Source organism: Salmo trutta, unplaced genomic scaffold (genome assembly GCF_901001165.1).
Source record: "Salmo trutta unplaced genomic scaffold, fSalTru1.1, whole genome shotgun sequence".
NCBI classification, from domain to species: domain Eukaryota; kingdom Metazoa; phylum Chordata; class Actinopteri; order Salmoniformes; family Salmonidae; genus Salmo; species Salmo trutta.
This window is the reverse complement of record NW_021823154.1, coordinates 1903348-1925569: the sequence shown is the minus strand read 5'-3', so window position 1 is coordinate 1925569 and position 22222 is coordinate 1903348. Positions and strand designations below refer to the sequence as shown.

Here is a 22222-nt window from a genome sequence, read left to right as displayed (position 1 = left end):
GACTTTATCGAAGAAAAGAACATTTCTTGTGGGAGTCCTGGGAGTGCATTCCGCCGAAGATCAGCAAAGGTAAGGAAAGATTTATAACACTATTTTAGAGTTTTGTTGATGCCATGACTTGGCGGGTAACTGTATAGCTTGCATTGATGGCTGAGCTCTGTACTCAGAATATTGAACAATGTGCTTTCTCCGTAAATTTATTTTGAAATCTGACACAGCGGTTACATCAAGGAGTAGTGTATCTATAATTCTTTGAATAATTGTTGTATATTTTGTAAACGTTTATGATGAGTATTTCTGTAAATTGATGTGCTCATTCACCAGAGGGTTTGGCAGGCAAAACATTTCTAAACATTACATGCCAATGTAAAATGGGCTTTTTGGATATAAATATGAACTTTATCGAGCAAAACATACATGTATTGTGAAACATGAAGTCCTATGAGTGCCATCTGATGAAGATCATCAAAGGTTAGTGATTAATTTTTGCTGTATTTCTGGTTTTTGTGACGCCTCTTGCTTGGAAAATGGCTGTGTGGTTTTTCTTGTTTAGGTGCAGTCCTAACATAATCTAATGGTATGCTTTCGCCGTAAAGCCTTTTTGAAATCGGACAATGTGGTTGGATTAACAAGAAGTGTATCTTTAAAATGGTGTAAAACAGTTGTATGTTTGAGAAATTTGAATTATGAGATTTTGATGTTTTGAATAGTTTCCAAACAGTAGATTTATGTTTAGTTTATTAAGTTACTGCAGGAAGCTACAAACTTCCTCTCCAAAGGGAAATACAGGGACAGACAACTACAATCCCTGAACTGTACTGATCCAACTCACCTCAGCTGTGAGATGTGGGGCAGACACTGAAGGAAACTCCTCACTTCACTCTCTTCATCTGACCAGCCCTTCAGCTCTACTGGTCTCTTCTCTGGTTGGAGTTTCAGCACTTCTAGGAAGAGGGAGGCCTTTCTCTTTGAGAGGTCTATGGACCACACTGCAGGACTGGCTGACTGGTAAACTGGCTGTAATGCTGAAAGGACACTCCTGCCTGTTTGAGTCTCATAGTCCTTCACATGTGAGCTCAGATCCAGCAGGAAATCACATTTCTGATTGTGACATACTTTAGACAGTGACATCACTTTCTCTACAGTTGTTTGTATGGTTCCTCTCTCATGGAGAGCTGCTTGAAGACACAGATTCAGTAGGAATGTCTTCTTTCTCTTTCTCCTCTCTATATTATCCTTCAGTGGAAGAAATCTGAACAAACAGTTTAAAACACAGATGATATACAGGAGAGTGATGAGGGCTGATATGAATAACAGGGTGGGGGAACTGAAAACTAATAGCACCTTATGACTCCATCTATTAAAACAATACAACTATGAATTAGAATGTCGTTCAACTTAAATTACTACTGAATTAGAGTTTCTACAGCATCTTCATATGTGCATTTATTAAAAAGATAAAGACAGTGTAAAACATAAATACTATCTACACCATTTCAATGATATATGGACTCTTGTTGGATAAACTCACTCACCTCAGCTGTGAGATGTAGGACAGACACTTAAGGAAACCCCTCACTTCACTCTCTTCATCTAACCAGCCCTTCAGGACTACTGGTTTCTTCTCTGGTTGGAGTTTCAGCACTTCTAGGAGGAGGGAGGCCTTTCTCTCTGAGAGGTCGATGGACCAGACTGCAGGAGCTGACTGGTAAACTGGCTGTAATGCTGGAAGGACACTCCTGCCTGTTTGAGTCTCATAGTCCTTCACATGTGAGTACAGATCCAGCAGGAAATGACACTGATTTTCCTTAATCACATCACCATCATCAACAACATCTTCACAGAAGGGGAAAGTGCTGTAAGTACACACTGATGATACCAGCTTCAGTGTCTTCTCTCCTGTCTGCTCCTCCCACTCTGCTGCCTGACACAGGAGATCCACCAGGAACTTGATCTGCTTTGAGGGATCAGGCCACCATGGATAGAAACTGCAACAAGGACAGTAATGTTAACTCGAAATGAGACACAACGACAAGGTTCCAGTTGAACAAAGTTTACTATACCGTATGAACACACTACAAGGCAGCCATTCCACTCTAGGCTAGGTCCATCAACAAACAGACTACCTGCGCAGGCGCACTCTTGACTGAGTGATAGCCCCGTAATAACAGAAATATAGGGATACTTCAAACATGAATTTAATAATCTCCCTTTTTTCTTTAAAGACAAATTAAACATCAACAACATAATTAAGTGCCCAAGTATTATTCAAGTTCCCCATTACAAATGGGTTGTGTGACAGTTTTTATTTGTATTACTCAAGCTGCCACTTTCCATTACTGAGAGCCTGTAGGAGCACAAGACCGGATGCTCCTTTTTGAGTCAGACAGTCAGCAAGCTGTTCCTTTGTGGTCGACCACAGAATCCGCTGGATTCTCTGTGCTTGAATAAGTTCCTTGATGCTGCTAATCTCAAGACGAAGTATTTTTTCTGTGACAGACTTGGTTGACTTCATAGCATCAACTAATGAGTAGTTGTCAGTGACACAAACTACAGGTAGAATGTGCCGTTTTGTCTCACCAGCGGTAAGCTCTGAGAACAGAGTTGCAAGAAAGATCGCATTGTCAATTCCATCCACAAGAGCAAGTGTTTCTCCAGCAGGCGTGCTTCGGACAACCCTTCTGATCCTTTTTGACTGCCAACAGATAGGTGAGAATGTTCCTCCTTCACCCATTAACACGATTAGATGTCCACCTTGTGTGCCTCCATCTGTAAGGTTCCCTAGCAAAGCATCACTGAAGACAACTAGTTTCAGAGAGTCATCTTTTCCAACATGCTGAAACTTTAAAGTCACTTGTTGTGATTTCAGTTTACAAACAACTTTGTTTGCCTCATGAACGGTTTGTAGTGGCGTGTTTTGTGTTAGATGCCACGTTGCAACCATCAAACATTACATCAGGTCTACTCTGTCTAGCAACCCATAAAATGTGTCCTCTCTTTGACCTCAATTGATCAGCTTCAATTCCACATAGAGGGGAATTCCTTTGTACGACTCTTGAAGAATCCATGTGAATGGGTTGAAGATTCTTGATATATCTCTCCTGTTGCATCAGTATTGTTCCCATCAACTGTAATAAACTCTATGCCAACATAACAAAAATGATCATGCTCCTCACGGCCAACCTGGAAAAAAGCTTTGAGGTGTGGAATCACCGTTGCAGCAAAGGTCTGTGAGCCACCCCAGATAAAGTCACCAACATGACAGGCAAGTACTCCAGTCACATTGGAGTCTTGATCAAGCCAATAGAAGACTGCAGGATCCACTTGTGACATTTTCCCAACTTAAAACATGAACTTAACAAGTAACACCTGATTGAGACAATATGACACTGTGTGATGTGTACAGCATCTATTTAAACTAGTAAATAACAAAGCTCTGATATTAGCTGATACTGAACTGAGGATAAACAAGAAACAAACTTAACATGTTGAAACATGTAGATATTAATAGAGTATTGTTACATCATAATAATGAGAAAACATTACTATGAAAACCAACTCACCTCAGCTGTGAGATGTAGGGCAGACACTGAAGGAAACTCCTCACTTCACTCTCTTCATCTGACCAGCCCTTCAGCTCTACTGGTTTCTTCTCTGGTTGGATTTTAAGCATTTCTAGGAGGAGGGAGGCCTTTCTCTCTGAGAGGTCTATGGACCAGACTGCAGGAGCTGACTGGTAAACTGGCTGTAATGCTGGAAGGACACTCCTGCCTGTTTGAGTCTCATAGTCCTTCACATGTGAGTACAGATCCAGCAGGAAATCCCATTTCTCATAGTCATATACTTCAGACAGTGACAACACTTTATCTATAATTGTATGTATGGATCCTCTAGCATGGAGAATTGTTTGAAGAAACAGATTCAATAGGAATGTCTTCTCTCTCTTTCTCCTCTCTATATTGTCCATCAGTGGAAGAAATCTGAACAAACAGTTTAAAACACAGATGACATACAGGTGAGTGATGAGGGCTGATATGAATAACAGGGTAGGGGAACTGAAAACTAATAGCACCTTATGACTCCATCTATTAAAACAATACAACTATGAATTAGAATTTTGTTCAATTTAAATTCCTACTGAATTAGAGTTTCTAAAGCATCTTCATATGTGCATGTATTAAAAAGATAAAGACAGTGTAAAACATAAATACAATCTACACCAGTTCAATGACATATGGACTCTTGTTGGATAAACTCACTCACCTCAGCTGTGAGATGTAGGGCAGACACTGAAGGAAACTCCTTAGTTCACTCTCTTCATCTGACCAGCCCTTCAGCTCTACTGGTTTCTTCTCTGGTTGGAGTTTCAGCACTTCTAGGAGGAGGGAGGCCTTTCTCTCTGAGAGGTCTATGGACCAGACTGCAGGAGCTGACTGGTAAACTGGTTGTAATGCTGGAAGGACACTCCTGCCTGTTTGAGTCTCATAGTCCACCACATATGAGCTCAGATCCAGCAGGAAATCCCAATTCTGATTGTGATATACTTTAGACAGTGACAACACTTTCTCTACAATTGTTTGTATGGTTCCTCTCTCATGGAGAGCTGCTTGAAGACACAGATTCAGTAGGAATGTCTTCTCTCTCTTTCTCCTCTCTTCAGGGGACCGTCTCTGATCCTGTGGTGGAGTAAAACTGCAAGAACTGTTTAACAACAAATAGATGAATATGTGAGAGATGTGATATGCATTTCTGATGGTCACATTATGGTGGGTAAAATACAATGACTATCTTTCTAAACTCATCATCCACTTAAATTGCTCCTTATAATCCTGACCACAAAGTAAGATTGCATCTTTTTAAACACTATGTGTACACTACCGTTCAGAGGTTTGGGGTCACTTAGAAATGTCCTTGTTTTCCATGAAAACATACATGAAATGAGTTGCAAAATGAATAGGAAATATAGTCAAGATGTTGACAAGGTTATGAATATTGATTTTTAATTGAAATAATAATTGTGTCCTTCAAACATTCCTTTAATCAAATAACATTTGCAGCAATTACAGCCTTGCAGACCTTTGGCATTTTAGTTGTTAACTTGTTGAGGTAATCTGAAGAGATTTCACCCCATGCTTCCTGAAGCACCTACCACAAGTTGGATTGGTTTGATGGGCACTTCTTACGTACCATACGGTCAAGCTGCTCCCACAACAGCTCAATAGGGTTGAGATCTGGTGACTGTGCTGGCCACTCCATTATAGATAGAATACCAGCTGACTGCTTCTTCCCTAAATAGTTATTGCATAGTTTGGAGCTGTGCTTTGGGTCATTGTCCTGTTGTAGGAGGAAATTGGCATGGCGTTGCAAAATGGAGTGACAGCCTTCCTTCTTCAAGATCCCTTTTACCCTGTACAAATCCCCCACTTTACCACCACCAAAGCACCCCCAGACCATCACATTGCCCCCACCATGCTTGACAGATGGCATCAAGCACTCCTCCAGCATCTTTTCATTTTTTCTGAGTCTCACGAATGTTCTTCATTGTCAACTATGTAAAAATGACCAACAACGACGAGACGGCCTACAGGGAGGAGGTGAGGGCCCTCGGAGTGTGGTGTCAGGAAAAGTTTTATTTATTTATTTTTATTTCACCTTTATTTAACCAGGTAGGCAAGCTGAGAACAAGTTCTCATTTACAACTGCGACCTGGCCAAGATAAAGCAAAGCAGTTCGACAACATACAACAACACCAGAGTTACACATGGAGTAAAACAAACAGAGTCAATAATACAGTAGAAAAATAAGTCTATATACAATGTGAGCAAATGAGGTGAGATAAGGGAGGTAAAGGAAATAAATAAGCCATGGTGGCGAAGTAAATACAATATAGCAATTAAAACACTGGAATGGTAGATTTGACAGTAGATGAGTGTGCAAAGTAGAAATACTGGGGTGCAAAGGAGCAAAATAAATAAATAAATAAATAAATAAATACAGTAGGGGAAGAGGTAGTTGTTTAGGCTAAATTATAGATGGGCTATGTACAGGTGCAGTGATCTGTGAGCTGCTCTGACAGCTGGTGCTTAAAGCTAGTGAGGGAGATAAGTGTTTCCAGTTTCAGAGATTTTTGCAGTTCTTTCCAGTCATTGGCAGCAGAGAACTGGAAGGAGAGGCGGCCAAAGGAGGAATTGGCTTTGGGGGTGACAAGTGAGATATACCCGCTGGAACGCGTGCTACGGGTGGGTGCAGCTATGGTGACCAGCGAGCAGAGATAAGGCAGGACTTTACCTAGCAGTGTCTTGTAGATGACCTGGAGCCAGTGGGTTTGGCAACAAGTATGAAGCGAGGGCCAGCCAATGAGAGCGTACAGGTCACAGTGGTGGGTAGTACATGAGGCTTTGGTGACAAAACGGATGGCACTGTGATAGACTGCATCCAATTTGTTGAGTAGGGTGTTGGAGGCTATTTTGTAAATGACATCGCCAAAGTCGAGGATCGGTAAGATGGTCAGTTTTACGAGGGTATGTTTGGCAGCATGAGTGAAGGATGCTTTGTTGCGAAATAGGAAGCCAATTCTAGATTTAATTTTGGATTGGAGATGTTTATGTGAGTCTGGAAGGAGAGTTTACAGTCTAACCATACACCTAGGTATTTGTAGTTGTCCACATATTCTAAGTCAGAACCGTCCAGAGTAGTGATGCTGGACGGGCGGGCAGGTGCAGGCTTCGATCGGTTGAAGAGCATGCATTTAGTTTTACTTGTATTTAAGAGCAGTTGGAGGCCACGGAAGGAGTGTTGTATGGCATTGAAGCTCGTCTGGAGGGTCGTCTGGAGGGTGTCCAAAGAAGGGCCAGAAGTATACAGAATGGTGTCGTCTGCGTAGAGGTGGATCAGAGACTCACCAGCAGCAAGAGCGACATCATTGATGTATACAGAGAAGAGAGTCGGCCCAAGAATTGAACCCTGTGGCACACCCATAGAGACTGCCAGAGTTCCAGACAACAGGCCCTCGATTTGACACACTGAACCCTATCTGAGAAGTAGTTGGTGAACCAGGCGAGGCAGTCATTTGAGAAACCAAGGCTGTTGAGTCTGCCGATGAGGATGTGGTGATTGACAGAGTCTAAATCCTTGGCCAGGTCAATGAATACGGCTGCACAGTACTGTTTCTTATCGATGGCGGTTACGATATCGTTTAGGACCTTGAGCGTGGCTGAGGTGCACCCATGACCAGCTCTGAAACCAGATTGTATAGTGGAGAAGGTACGGTGGGATTCGAAATGGTCAGTGATCTGTTTGTTAACCTGTTGGGGACCCTTTCGAGATAGGATTTCATTAACATGATTGCTTGACAAGATAGCGTGGCGCGAAATTCAAAATAGCAAAAATCTAATAATTTTAATTTCTCAAACATACGACTATTTTACACCATTTTAAAGGTACACTTCTTAATGTAAACACATTGTCCGATTTCAAAAAGGCTTTACAGCGAAAGAAAAACATTAGATTATGTTAGGAGAGTGAAAACACAATTAAAACCACACAGCCATTTTCCAAGCAGGAGAGGTCACAAAAACTATAAATTCAGCTAAAATTATGCACTAACCTTTGACGATCTTTATCAGATGACACTCCTAGGACATCATGTTACACAATACATGTATGTTTTGTTCGATAAAGTTCATATTTATATCCAAAAACAGCATTTTACATTGGCGCGTGACGTTCAGAAAATGTTTAGCCTCCAGAACTACCGGTGAATGAGCACATCAATTTACAAAAATACTCATCATAAACGTTAACAAAATACATAACAATAATTTTAAGAATTATAGATAGACTAATCCTTTATGCAACCGCTGTGTCAGATTTTAAAATAGCTTTACGGAGAAAGCACATTTTTCAATATTCTGAGTACATAGCTCAGCCATCACGGCAAATTTTTCAGACACCCGCCAAGTTCGGGGAACCTAAACTCAGAATTAGTGTTAGAAATATTGTATTACCTTTGCTGATCTTCGTCAGAATGCACTCCCAGGACTGCTACTTCCACAAGAAATGTTGTTTTTGTTCCAAATAATACATATTTACGTCCAAATACCTCCGTTTTGTTCGTGCGTTCAGGTCACTATCCAAATGCATAACGCGCGAGCGTAATTTGAGACATAAAAAGTCAAAATGTTCCATTACAGTACTTAGAAGCATGTTAAACACTGTTTAAAATCAATCTTTATGGTATTTTTCTCGTAGAAATGCGATAATATTCCAACCGGACAATAGCGTATTCATTTCAGAAGAAAAATAAGGAAAGGCGCGCTCGCATGACCATGCATATCCAAATCCTTTGTCTCCAGGCAGTCCACTCAGTAACTGAGCTCCTATATTCTGCCTGGTTAATGGATATATATGAAAGAACTTTCGGAGGGCATTTGACAGCCAATGGAAGCCTTAGGAAGTGCAACGTGACCCCTAAGTATTTGTAGTTTCTCTAGGGATAGAAAAGTAGAACTACAATTCTCAGACCTTACACTTCCTGGTTGAAATTTTCTCAGGTTTTTGCCTTCCATATGAGTTCTGTTATACTCACAGACACCATTCAAACAGTTTTAGAAACTTCAGAGTGTTTTCTATCCAAACCTACTAATAATATGCATATTCTATTTCCTGTGCAAGAGTAGTAACCAGTTTAAATTGGGTACCTTTTTCATCCGGCCATTTGACATGCTTCGAAGTACGGTAATGGAATATTTTGAAATTGTTTGTCACGATATGCGCTCGCGCGTCACCTTTCGGATACTGACCTGAATGCACGAACAAAACGGAGCTATTTGAATATAACTATGGATTATTTGGAACCAAAACAACATTTGTTGCTGAAGTAGAAGTCCTGGGAGTGCATTCTGACAAAGAACAGCAAAGGTAATCCAATTTTTCTTATAGTAAATCTGAGTTTGGTGAGGGCCAAAACAACGGAGATGATCGTGGTGATCGTGGTCTTCAGGAAACAGCAGAGGGAGCAGCCCCCTATCTACATTGACGGGACCGTAGTGGAGAGGGTGGAACGTTTTAAGTTCCTCAGCAAACTGAAATGGTCCACCCACACAGACAGCGTGGTGAAGAAGGAGAAGCATCGTCTCTTCAACCTCAGGAGGCTGAAGAAATTCGGCTTGTCACCAAAAACCCTCACAAAATTTTACAGATGCACAATGGAGAACATCCTGTCGGGCTGTATCACCGCCTGGTACGGCAGCATCTCCACCCATAACCGTAAGGCTCTCCAGAGGGTAGTGAGGTCTGCACAACGCATCACCGGGGGCAAACTACCTGCCCTCCAGGACACCCACACCACCCGATGTCACAGGAAGGCCAAAAAGATCATCAAGGACAACAACCACCCGAGCCACTGCCTGTTCACCCCGCTATCATCCAGGAAGCGAGGTCAGTACAGGTGCATCAAAGCGGGGACCGAGAAACTGAAAAACAGCTTCCATCTCAAGGCCATCAGACTGTTAAACAGCCATCACTATCATGGAGTGGCTGCTGCCAACATACTGACTCAACTCTAGCCACGTTAATAATGGAAAAATGGATGTAAAAAATGTATTACTAGGCACTTTAAACAAAGCCACTTTATATACTGCTCAAAAAAATTATGGGAACACTTAAACAACACATCCTAGATCTGAATGAAAGAAATAATCGTATTAAATACTTTTTTCTTTACATAGCTGAATGTGCTGACAACAAAATCCCACAAAAATAATCAATGGAAATCCAATTTATCAACCCATGGAGGTCTGGATTTGGAGTCACACTCAAAATTAAAGTGGAAAACCACACTACAGGCTGATCCAACTTTGATGTAATGTCCTTAAAACAAGTCAAAATGAGGCTCAGTAGTGTGTGTGGCCTCCACGTGCCTGTATGACCTCCCTACAACGCCTGGGCATGCTCCTGATGAGGTGGCGGATGGTCTCCTGAGGGATCTCCTCCCAGACCTGGACTAAAGCATCCGCCAACTCCTGGACAGTCTGTGGTGCAACGTGGCGTTGGTGGATGGAGCGAGACATGATGTCCCAGATGTGCTCAATTGGATTCAGGTCTGGGGAACGGGCGGGACAGTCCAGAGCATCAATGCCTTCCTCTTGCAGGAACTGCTGACACACTCCAGCCACATGAGGTCTAGCATTGTCTTGCATTAGGAGGAAACCAGAGCCAACCGCACCTGCATATGGTCTCACAAGGGGTCTGAGGATCTCATCTCGGTACCTAATGGCAGTCAGGCTACCTCTGGCGAGCACATGGAGGGCTGTGCGGCCCCCCAAAGAAATGCCACCCCACACCATGACTGACCCACCGCCAAACCGGTCATGCTGGAGGATGTTGCAGGCAGCAGAACATTCTCCACGGCGTCTCCAGACTGTCACGTCTGTCACGTGCTCAGTGTGAACCTGCTTTCATCTGTGAAGAGCACAGGGAGCCAGTGGCGAATTTGCCAATCTTGGTGTTCTCTGGCAAATGCCAAACGTCCTGCACGGTGTTGGGCTGTAAGCACAACCCCCACCTGTGGACGTCGGGCCCTCATACCACCCTCATGGAGTCTGTTTCTGACCGTTTGAGCAGACACATGCACATTTGTGGCCTGCTGGAGGTCATTTTGCAGGGCTCTGGCAGTGCTCCTTCTGCTCCTCCTTGCACAAAGGCGGAGGTAGCGGTCCTGCTGCTGGGTTGTTGCCCTCCTACGGCCTCCTCCACGTCTCCTGATGTACTGGCCTGTCTCCTGGTAGCGCCTCCATGCTCTGGACACTACGCTGACAGACACAGCAAACCTTCTTGCCACATTGATGTGCCATCCTGAATGAGCTGCACTACCTGAGCCACTTGTGTGGGTTGTAGACTCCGTCTCATGCTACCACTAGAGTGAAAGCACTGCTAGAATTCAAAAGTGACCAAAACATCAGCCAGGAAGCATAGGAACTGAGAAGTGGTCTGTGGTCCCCACCTGCAGAACCACTCCTTTATTGGGCGTGTCTTGCTAATTGCCTATAATTTCCACCTGTTGTCTATTCCATTTGCACAACAGCATGTGAAATTTATTGTCAATCAGTGTTGCTTCCTAAGTGGACAGTTTGATTTCACAGAAGTGTGATTGACTTGGAGTTACATTGTGTTGTTTAAGTGTTCCCTTTATTTTTTTGAGCAGTGTATAATGTTTACATACCCTACATTACTCATCTCATACTGTATGTATATACTGTACTCTACACCATCTACTGCATCTTGCCTATGCCGTTCGGCCATCACTAATTCATTTATTTTTATGTAGATATTCGTAATTATTCCTTTACACTTGTGTGTACAGTATAAAATAGATGTTGTGAAATTGTTAGGTTAGATTACTTGTTAGATATTACTGCATGGTCGGAACTAGAAGCACAAGCATTTCGCTACACTCGCATTAACATCTGCTAACCATGTGTATGTGACAAATAACATTTGATTTGATTTGATTTTTTTGTTACCCGAACACCTCAAACTTAGATTCATCTGTCCATAACACTTTTTTACAATCTTCCTCTGTCCAGTGTCTGTGTTCTTTTGCCCATCTTAATCTTTTCTTTTTATTGGCCAGTCTGAGACATGGCTTTTTCTTTGCAACTCTGCCTAGAAGGCCAGCATCCTGGAGTCTCCTTTTCACTGTTGACATTGAGACTGGTGTGTTGCGGGTACAATTTAATGAAGCTGCCAGTTGAGGACTTGTGAGGTGTCTGTTTCTCAAACTAGACACTTTAATGGACTTGTCCTCTTGCTCAGTTGTGCACTGGGGCCTCCCACTCCTCTTTCTATTCTGGTTAGAGCCAGTTTGTGCGGGTATGTGAAGGGAGTAGTACACAGCGTTGTACAAGATCTTCATTTTATTGGCAATTTCTCGCATGGAAAAGCCTTAATTTCTCAGAACAAGAATAGACTGACGAGTTTCAAAAGAAAGTTCTTTGTTTCTGGCCATTTTGATCCTGTAATCGAACCCACAAATGCTGATGCTCCAGATACTCAACTAGTCTAAAGGCCAGTTTTATTACTTCTTTAATCCGAACAACAGTTTTCAGGTGTGCTAACATAATTGTAAAAGGGTTTTCTAATGATCAATTAGCCTTTTAAAATGATAAACTTGGATTAGCTAACACAACGTGCCCTTGGAACACAGGAGTGATGGTTGTTGATATTGGGCCTCTGAACGTAGATATTCCATGGCTACAATAGCCATTTACAACATTACCAATGTCTACACTGTATTTCTGATCAATTTGCTTTCTTTCGAAAACAAGAACATTTCTAAGTGACCCCAAACTTTTGAACGGTAGTGAATGTTTAGTATATTAAGTTACTGCAGTGAGCTACAAACTTCCTCTCTAAAGGGAAATACAATGACAGACAACTACAATCGCTGAACTGTACTGATCCAACTCACCTCAGCTGTGAGATGTAGGGCAGACACTGAAGGAAACTCCTCACGTCACTCTCTTCATCTGACCAGCCCCTCAGCTCTACTGGTTTCTTCTCTGGTTGGAGTTTCAGCACTTCTAGGAGGAGGGAGGCCTTTCTCTCTGACAGGTCTATGGACCAGACTGTATGAGCTGACTGGTAAACTGGCTGTAACGCTGGAAGGACACTCCTGCCTGTTTGAGTCTCATAGTCCTTCACATGTGAGTACAGATCCAGTAGGAAATCACTCTGTTTAGAATTGTTTCCATAGCGATAAGGAAAGGTGCTGTAAGTCCACACTGATGATACCAGCTTCAGTGTCTTCTCTCCTGTCTGCCCCTCCCACTCTGCTGCTTGAGACAGGAGATCCACCAGGAACTTGATCTGCTTTGAGGGATCAGACCTCCATGGATAGAAACTGCAACAAGGACAGTAACAGCTGATTCAGACATGGATGAACACATGAAACCAGTCATAGTTAAAGATATATGAAGTAGTTATACATTTACATAATGTGCTTCGGTTATATGTAGAATTATTACATTTTAGAGACATTCACATGATCTGTGTGTGACAATTAGTAATGCAATATATGTGATGTCAGGAAATAGTCTGATAAATGTTACCAGATTCACCAACACTTGAATTTAGATATGTTAAATGTTTCTACAAGATAACAACCACTAGCATCACATAATCACTAACCACCACACATGTTCAGACTCACCTCAGCTGTGAGATGTAGGGCAGACACTGAAGGAAACCCCTCACTTCACTCTCTTCATCTGACCAGCCCTTCAGCTCTACTGGTTTCTTCTCTGGTTGGAGTTTCAGCACGTCTAGGAGGAGGGAGGCCTTTCTCTCTGAGAGGTCTATGGACCAGACTGCAGGAACTGACTGGTAAACTGGCTGTAATGCTGGAAGGACACTCCTGCCTGTTTGAGTCTCATAGTCCTTCACATGTGAGTAAAGATCCAACAGGAAATGACACTGATTTTCCTTAATCACATCACCATCATCATCATAAACCCAGTCACAGAAGGGGAAAGCGCTGTAAGTACACACTGATGATACCAGCTTCAGTGTCTTCTCTCCTGTCTGCTCCTCCCACTCTGCTGCTTGAGACAGGAGATTCACCAGGAACGTGATCTGCTTTGAGGGATCAGGCCACCATAGACAGAAACTGCAACAAGGACAGTAAAAACTGATCCAGACAATCTGACACTGTATTATGTGTACAACATCTATTTAAACTAGTAAATAACAAAACTCTGATATTAGCTGATACTGAACTGAGGATAAACAAGGAACAAAATTAACATGTTGAAACATGTAGATATTAATTGTATTGTTACATCATAATAATGAGAAAACATTACTATGAAAACCAACTCACCTCAGCTGTGAGATGAAGGACAGACACTGAAGGAAACTCCTCACTTCACTCTCTTCATCTGACCAGCCCTTCAGCTCTACTGGTTTCTTCTCTGGTTGGAGTTTCAGCACTTCTAGGAGGAGGGAGGCCTTTCTCTCTGAGAGGTCTATGGACCAGACTGCAAAGTAAATTGTAGATTAAAATCCCTATGTATGTAACACCCTGGCCATAGAGAGGGGTTTTTGGTCTTTATTTTGGTTAGGCCAGGGTGTTACATTGGGTGGGCGTTCTATGTTCATTTTCTATGTTGTTTGTTTCATTGATTTTGGCCATGTGGCTTCCAATCAGGCACAGCTGTAGTTGGTTGTTGCTGATTGGGAGTCACACATAAGTGCCTGTTTTTCCATTGGGGTTTTGTGGGTAATTGTATTCTGTTTCGTGATTGCACCTGACAGTACTGTTTGGCTGTCGGTTTTCTTGTTTTTTTGTATAGTGTTCTTTCGTCCATTAAAAATCTATGATGAACACTAACTCCGCTGCGCCTTGGTCTACTCACTCCTCAGACAGCCGTTACAATGTAACACAATTTTGGCAAGGTTCGATGCAATGAACAATGAACAAACTAATGATAGACATGTTATATCAATGATATGCATGTCCCTATGTAACAACGGTAACGATATGCTAATCAAGCAGTTGTCATGGCTATCCATGAGAATCCAAATAGATCAGGTGAATAACTTCAACCAGACCAAAAAAACAACTACTTGAACAATATTTCTAACATATAGAACTACTATAGAACACTGATGTCATAGAACGTGGGGTATGGTCACAGGAGATCTATAGAACACTGACGTCATTTTGTTTGTTATTTTGTGATGTCATTAAAAAGGTTATGAAGGAAATACTGTAACTTGGAAAGTATATACACTACGTGGATGAAGTTTCAATCCGATGCGTTGTGCATGTTATATGAAGAATTATTAAAGTGTTTTTGTTAAGAGGAGGATGTGATTTTACGAACCATAAGAGACAATTGTTTTACATCAACTTTTCACAGTGACGAGTCACGCCCCTGAGTGAGGTCAGAGAGCGTGTCAGCCTGACGGAACCTCCCTTCTGAACAAACTGTATAAAATGATGGGTTAAGAATGAACACATCAGACCAGAGAGACGTAGAGCTGCAGCATTTATGTTTACAGTGGTTTGAACTCTGAATCTCAACGAGGTAGATACGATAAAAACTCAGCTCCCGGACAATCACTGGTACGTATGATTAGCTGTCCTAAGTAAAGTATCTTCCAAAGTGAATTTAAGTGGGACCATTCTACTACTGCTCAAACCATAGAATTATGCTACCCTCATCACCCCACTGGGGAACCATCGATACGGCTGGCTAGCCTATCTTCAAACCATCGTATTATGCTACCCTCATCACGCCACTGCGAAAAGGCCCAACCCTCTTTCCAAGGCAGCCCAGTTCAAAGAGATACACAGCGAGCCAGGCATTTTCATCATTAATACAATCATGATTTCTTACTCCAAGCGGGCGGCGGTTTGTGTGCAAAGTATATGATTGCTGTGAGAGTAGTTTCTACAGTGCCTTGCAAAAGTATTCACCCCCCTTGGCATTTTTCCTATTTTGTTGCATTACAACCTGTAATTTAAATGTATTTTTATTTGAATTTCATGCAATGGACATACACAAAATAGTACAAATTGGTAAAGTGAAATTAAAAATGTTTTACGGAAAAGTGGTGTGTGCATATGTATTCACCCCCTTTGCTATGAAGCCCCTAAATAATATCTGGTGCAACCAATTACCTTCAGAAGTCACATAAATAGTTAAATAAAGTCCACCTGTGTACAATCTAAGTGTCACATGATCTGTCACATGATCTCAGTATATATATACATATACACCTGTTCTGAAAGGCCCCAGAGTCTGCAACACCACTAAGCTGTCACATCCTGACCATAGAAAGCTTTTATTTTCTATGGTAGAGTAGGTCAGGGCGTGACTGGGGGGTTGTTCTAGTTTATATTTTCTATGTGGGGTTCTAGGTTCATTTTCTATGTTGGTGATTTGTATGATTCCCAATTAGAGGCAGCTGGTTATCGTTGTCTCTAATTGGGGATCATACTTAAGTAGCATTTTTTTCCACCTGTGGGTTATGGGATATTGTTTATGTTTTTGTTGCCTGTTAGCACTGCATTTGTCATCACGGTTCGTTTATTCTTTATTTGTGGTATCTTTGCTTAAGTTTCACTTTATATTCAAATTATGTGGAACTCAACATAATGGTCCGCTCATTACGACGATCGTGACATAAGCAAGGCGCACCACCAAGCAAGCGGCATCATGAATACCAAGGAGCTCTCCAAACAGGTCAGGGACAAAGTTGTGGAGAAATACAGATCAGGGTTGAGTTATAAAAAAATATCAGAAACTTTGAACATCCCACGGAGCACCATTAAATCCATTAGAAAAACATGGAAAGAATATGGCACCTCAACAAACCTGCCAAGTGAGGGCCGCCCACCAAAACTCACGAACCAGCCAAGGAGGGCATTAATCAGAGAGGCAACAAAGAGGCCAAAGATAACCCTGAAGGAGCTGCAAAGCTACACAGCGGAGATTGGAGTATCTGTCCATAGGACCACTTTAAGCCATACACTTCACAGAGCTGGGCTTTACGGATGTGTGGCCAGAAAAAAAAGGCATTGCTTAAAAAAAACAAAGCAAACAAGTTTGGTGTTTGCCAAAAGGCATGTGGGAGACTCCCCAAACATATGGAAGAAGGTCAGATGAGACTAAAATTGAGCTTTTTGGCCATCAAGGAAAACGCTATGTCTGGCGCAAATCCAACACCTCTCACCACCCCGAGAATACCATCCCCACAGCGAAGCATGGTGGTGGCAACATCATGCCTTGGGGACGTTTTTCATTGGCAGGGACTGGGATACTGGTCAGAATGGAAGGAATGATGGATGGTGCTAAATACAGAGAAGTTATTGAGGGAAACCTGTTTCAGTCTTCCAGAGATTTGAGATTGGGACAGAGGTTCACCTTCCAGCAGGACAATGACCCTAAGCATACTGCTAAAGCAACACTTGAGTGGTTTAAGGGAAATATTTAAATGTTTTGGAATGGCCTAGTCAAAGCCCAGACCTCAATCCAATTGAGAATCTGTGGTATGACTTAAAGATTGCTGTACACCAGCAGAACCATCCAACTTGAAGGAGCTGGAGCAGTTTTGCCTTGAACAATGGGCAAAAATCCCAGTGGCTATTTGTGCCAAGCTTATAGAAACATACCCCAAGAGAGTTGCAGCTGTAATTGCTGCAAAAAGGTGTCTCTACAAATTATTGACTTTGGGGGGTGAATAGTTATGCACGCTCAAGTTTTCAGTTTTTTTTGTCTTATTTCTTGTTTGTTTCACCCCCCCAATTTTTTTGGCATCTTGAACATGGTAGGCATGTTGTGTAAATCAAATGAAACAAATGCCACAAAAAATACATTTTAATTCCAGGTTGTAAGGCAACAAAATAGGAAAAATGCCAAGGTGGATGAATAATTTCACAAGCCACTGTAAATGTACCAACGTTAAGTGTCTGTCTCTTTCACTCTCGCCCTCTTCATGTCTTTTGTAACAAGTAGCCATATAGTGGTCAGTCCGCTAGGGACCTGTTTATAACGTATTTGGTGTGTATGTTTATCCTGTGTTACCAATTAATTAGCTAGTTAATAAATAATGAAACCAATTTTTGTAGTACTGAATCATAAGTAAGGCTGTGATTTTTCCAGATGCAAGGAGGTTACGACTGCTCAGAATAATGATATGATGTTATCATTAATAAGTTGACTTCAGATACCTTAGAAATGCTATTACTTCAATTTCTCAAACATATGACTATTTTACAGCATTTTAAAGACAAGACTCTCGTTAAGCTAACCACACTGTCCGATTTCAAAAAGGCTTTACAACGAAAGCCCGTGATGGCCGGGCTATCTACTCAGAATATTGCAAAATGTGCTTTCACTGAAAAGCTATTTTAAAAACGGACATAGCGATTGCATAAAGGAGTTCTGTATCTATAATTCTTAAAATAATTCATGTTTTTTGTGAAATTTTATCGTGAGTAATTTAGTAAATTCACCGGAAGTGTTCGGTGGGAATGCTAGTCACATGCTAGTCACATGCTAATGTAAAAAGCTGGTTTTTGATACAAATATGAACTTTATTGAACAAAACATGCATGTATTGTATAACATAATGTCCTAGGAGTGTCATCTGATGAAGATCATCAAAGGTTAGTGCTGCATTTAGCTGTGGTTTTGGTTTTTGTGACATTATATGCTAGCTTGAAAAATGGGTGTCTGATTATTTCTGGCTGGGTACTATGCTGACATAATCTAATGTTTTGCTTTCGTTGTAAAGCCTTTTTGAAATCGGACAGTGTGGTTAGATTAACGAGTCTTGTCTTTAAAATGGTGTAAAATAGTCATATGTTTGAGAAATTGAAGTAATAGCATTTCTAAGGTATTTGAATATCGCGCCACGGGATTCCACTGGCTGTTGACTAAGGTGGGACGTCCCACCTAGCCCAGAGAGGTTAAAGAACCGCTCTCGTGGTGCCCCAGATCCTAATGAGTTAATTGTTACATGATTAATTTAGTCGGGTCACGATTAGACATATTTAGGTAATTATATAAATCTTCAGATTACTGTTAAAGTCAAGTCATGACACAAATAGAAAAAAAACACAGTTGATTATTGATCTACTATGTCCAATATATATATATATATATATATATATATATATATATATATATATATATATTGTGGCAAAGAAGGGGGTTGAGTGATAAATGGCAGATATGTGAGGGCAGAATTTATAAACGGGCTCTGCCCGATCACTAAAATGGCCACCCCGATCAGAACTACAGATCACAAAATGGCCGACTGCCAAAACTACAATTCCCAGAAGCAAGGGGAACCCTCAGAAGGTGGAGCCGACCCACAGATAAAAGGTCAAGAAAAACCAGGAAGAGAGAGAGAGGGCGGGAAGGATCTATGAACCATAGAGAAAGAGACAATCTACATTGGCTGGATTTACCGTGTACGAGCTGGACTGTTTTGGACTTACCTGATGGCGTTTAGACCTGGACCTACCGAGAACCAGATTTGTGTACCGAACCCTGCTATCCTTGACCTTACCTGCGGCCTGGGTGGACCAGGACAGCGAAACAAACATACAGGTACTGTCATGTTCGAAAGAACTTTCATTCTGGGCTGACTTTGGTGACAGTTTCCCACTTAATTTGTGACAAACGCTCTTAACTTTGAAGAGTTTTGCCACTATATATATATATATACTAATATTGTAACGGATCTTCTTAGAGAAGTGGAGGAGTCAGGCGCAGGACACAGGGATGAAGGTAAACAAAACGTATTTACTAAAATTATTCAATCCATCTTCTCTTAAAACTACATAGTCTGGAGCAAACACCTCCAACTACACTAAACGGACAAACAATCACCGACAAGACAAACAGGAAATGCAGAGGTTTAAATAATGAACATAATTAGGGAAACTCAAAACAGGTAATAAAGACAAAACCAAACGAACAGTGAAACATCGATCGGTAGCAACTAGTAAGCCGGTGACGCCGAACGCCGCCCGAACGAGGAGAAGGGCCAACTTCGGTGGGAGTCGTGACAAATATATATACTATATTTATATACAATATATACTATATATATATATATATATATACACAGATGCTCATTATTTTCATTTAGTTTCAGCCAGAACGATGTCTCAAGTTTAAAAATAAAATAAAAAAATATTTCACCTTTATTTAACCAGGTAGCTAGTTGAGAACAAGTTCTCATTTACAACTGCGACCTGGCCAAGATAAAGCAAAGCAGTGCGACACAAACAACAACACAGTGTTACACATGGAATAAAGAAGCATACAGTCAATAACACAAAATAAAATAAAGTCTATATACAGTGTGTGCAAATGGCATGAGGAGGTAAGGCAATAAATACGCCATAGTAGCGAAGTAATTACAATTTAGCAGATTAACACTGGAGTGATAGATGAGCAGATGATGTGCAAGTAGTGATACTGGTGTGCAAAAGAGCAGCAAATAAAATAAAAACAATATGGGGATGAGGTAGGTAGATTGGGTGGGCTATAAAATAGTATTCACATGCATATCAAGTTAGATTGGCTTGATGTAGCTCACCATTGACTGGGACATCTGTCTCTCTGGTGGTTTCACTGGTGTCTCCTTCTCCATAGACAGCTGACACTCTGACTCTGTAGCAGGTACTGAGGTTCAGAGATATGATGCATTTACATTCAGGTCCCTCTGTTACCATGGTAGACCAGCCCTCCAGCCCTGCCTCTTTATAGTCCACTTTGTAGTGGAGTACAGAGGCACCATCTTCAGACTCAGGCTGGAACCAAGTCACTTTGATGGTTTCCATTGTTTTGTTCAGCAGCCGGCTCACATACAGATGTTCAGGTGGGGATCTCAGGGTCTTGACCTCAATGACCTTGCTGAAGTCACTCATACCAGAGTTTTCTATAACAGAGTACCTGATCTGGTACAGTGTGAATGGTTTCAAACCTGGCACTACACAGGTTTCTGCAGGAGCCAGGGTCACTACCACATTCCATGGCAGTTTGATAACCTTGATAAGACCAGTAGTCATGACTCTGTACTCTACTCTGTATCTCTCAGGTCTTCTGATGGTTGACTGTGGAAACTTCAGGAGGACACAGCTCTGTTTTATCTCTGCTACCTGGACTGGATCAGGTTTTAATCCCAGCAGGAAGTTGGTGGTGATGAGACTGCCTTGTTGATACAGACGAACGGAGGATCCAGGAACACTGATATCTGGTATAACTGCTGCAATGAACTTGATGTTCTCTCCATCTCTTCTGTCTTCATAGGATTTGGTGAACAAGCTGAGGTCTGACTGTATTTTCAGAGTTAAATCTGGAGGTTTGAATGGTTGCTGTGTCTCCTGCTGTCCAGTGAGATCAGTTTGGTTCATGGTGTTCTCTTGTACAGAGGGTTTGTGCTGCTCCATGGTGGAGAGGAATGAATCTTCATCCTCTAGGGAGGTCAGAGTGAAACACAGTACCCTGTCTGTCTGTGAATCTAGAAAGACTGTCTCCAGCTCCTTCTCAGATTTCACTATGGGGAGGTTCTTGGTTTTGCAGATGTTAACAGCATTCACTTCAGCTTCCTTATAGTGAAGCCAGTGATCTAAAGCCTGAGAAGTGAATGGTGACTGATCATGTTTCTTCAGAATCTCTCTCAACCACAACAAACCTGATTCACCATTTTCTCTAATGAACTCTGTGGCTTTGGCCAGTGCTTTCTGAAACTCTGCCTGATACTCTGACAGTGACTGTGAAAACTGTGTCAGTTTGTCCTTCGCATAAGGGAAACATTTCATCACATAGGCATTGGTGGGGTCTGACATAATTTCCTGGCACCTCATTGTGACCTGTCTCAGGTGTTCCAGAACTTTCTCAGCTCTGAGGAGCAGGTCTTCACTGATCTGAAACGCAACACAAGCCGCTGCATGGTCCAGATTCTTCAGAGGGTGCAGCCAGACACGAACAGGCACTGCTTTCTCTCCTCGCTGCCCCAGACGCTTTGGCAGGGACTGGTACACCTCCACTGCTGTGTTATAATCCATTGTGGTTGTCGGGTTTACGTCACTGTGCAAGGTGCATTGATACAACAAACTGTTTACTTTCTCTGAGTCTGTCAAACTTGAGAATATATCTTCTGAATTGATGGTATTGAGCATCTTCTTAATCACATCTAGCATCTCGGTTTTCTCTCGTCTTGCATTCCTTTGTCTGTTGATGTGTTTGCTGTCAAAGATAAAGAATGCTTGAGCTCCATAGAGAACAGCCATGACCACATGAGTTGCCTTTCGTTGTGTTCTGTCTGTCTCCTCCTGAAGCACCCTGTGACTGAGCATGTCCAGTCTGGTAGTTGTTCTGTACTGTAGAGTGACCCGGTCCTGCAATGTGGACTGACCAGGATGGTTCAGGTATCCAGCAGCACCACCAACCTCCACCAGTCCAGACAGGACACTGGCTCTGAGAGGAGTGGTCACATCCAGAGCCCTGAATCTGTCCTGAAGGGAGTCTCCTTCAATACACTTCACCTCTGTGAGAGGCCGAGGTAGAGACTGACGCATGAAGGCTATTGTACTGTTATCCCAAAGACTGACATCTAAGGAGATAAAACAATATTACATTCACTGCCGAACTTCACAATATATCATAATACATATTTCACAATAAGAACTATTCAC

At 41.9% G+C, this 22222-nt stretch overlaps 1 protein-coding gene across 8 annotated transcripts in view; it reads right to left on the bottom strand.

Moving 5' to 3' along the window:
• LOC115189393 (uncharacterized) overlaps nucleotides 1-22222 on the bottom strand; it is a 415115-nt gene that overhangs the window by 343211 nt on the left and 49682 nt on the right. For 5 of the 8 annotated variants that reach the window (XM_029747964.1, XM_029747965.1, XM_029747967.1 and 2 more), the window contains exons 8-15: nucleotides 20122-22140; nucleotides 13880-14036; nucleotides 13211-13666; nucleotides 12470-12901; nucleotides 4264-4701; nucleotides 3564-3980; nucleotides 1536-1988; nucleotides 833-1252 (exon numbers count right to left, since the gene is read on the bottom strand). In XM_029747964.1, the coding sequence (XP_029603824.1) occupies nucleotides 833-1252; nucleotides 1536-1988; nucleotides 3564-3980; nucleotides 4264-4701; nucleotides 12470-12901; nucleotides 13211-13666; nucleotides 13880-14036; nucleotides 20122-22140 (4792 nt within the window). The remainder of the gene's footprint in view (nucleotides 1-832; nucleotides 1253-1535; nucleotides 1989-3563; nucleotides 3981-4263; nucleotides 4702-12469; nucleotides 12902-13210; nucleotides 13667-13879; nucleotides 14037-20121; nucleotides 22141-22222) is intronic. The other 3 variants (XM_029747966.1, XM_029747971.1, XM_029747969.1) reach the window with 3 other exon arrangements.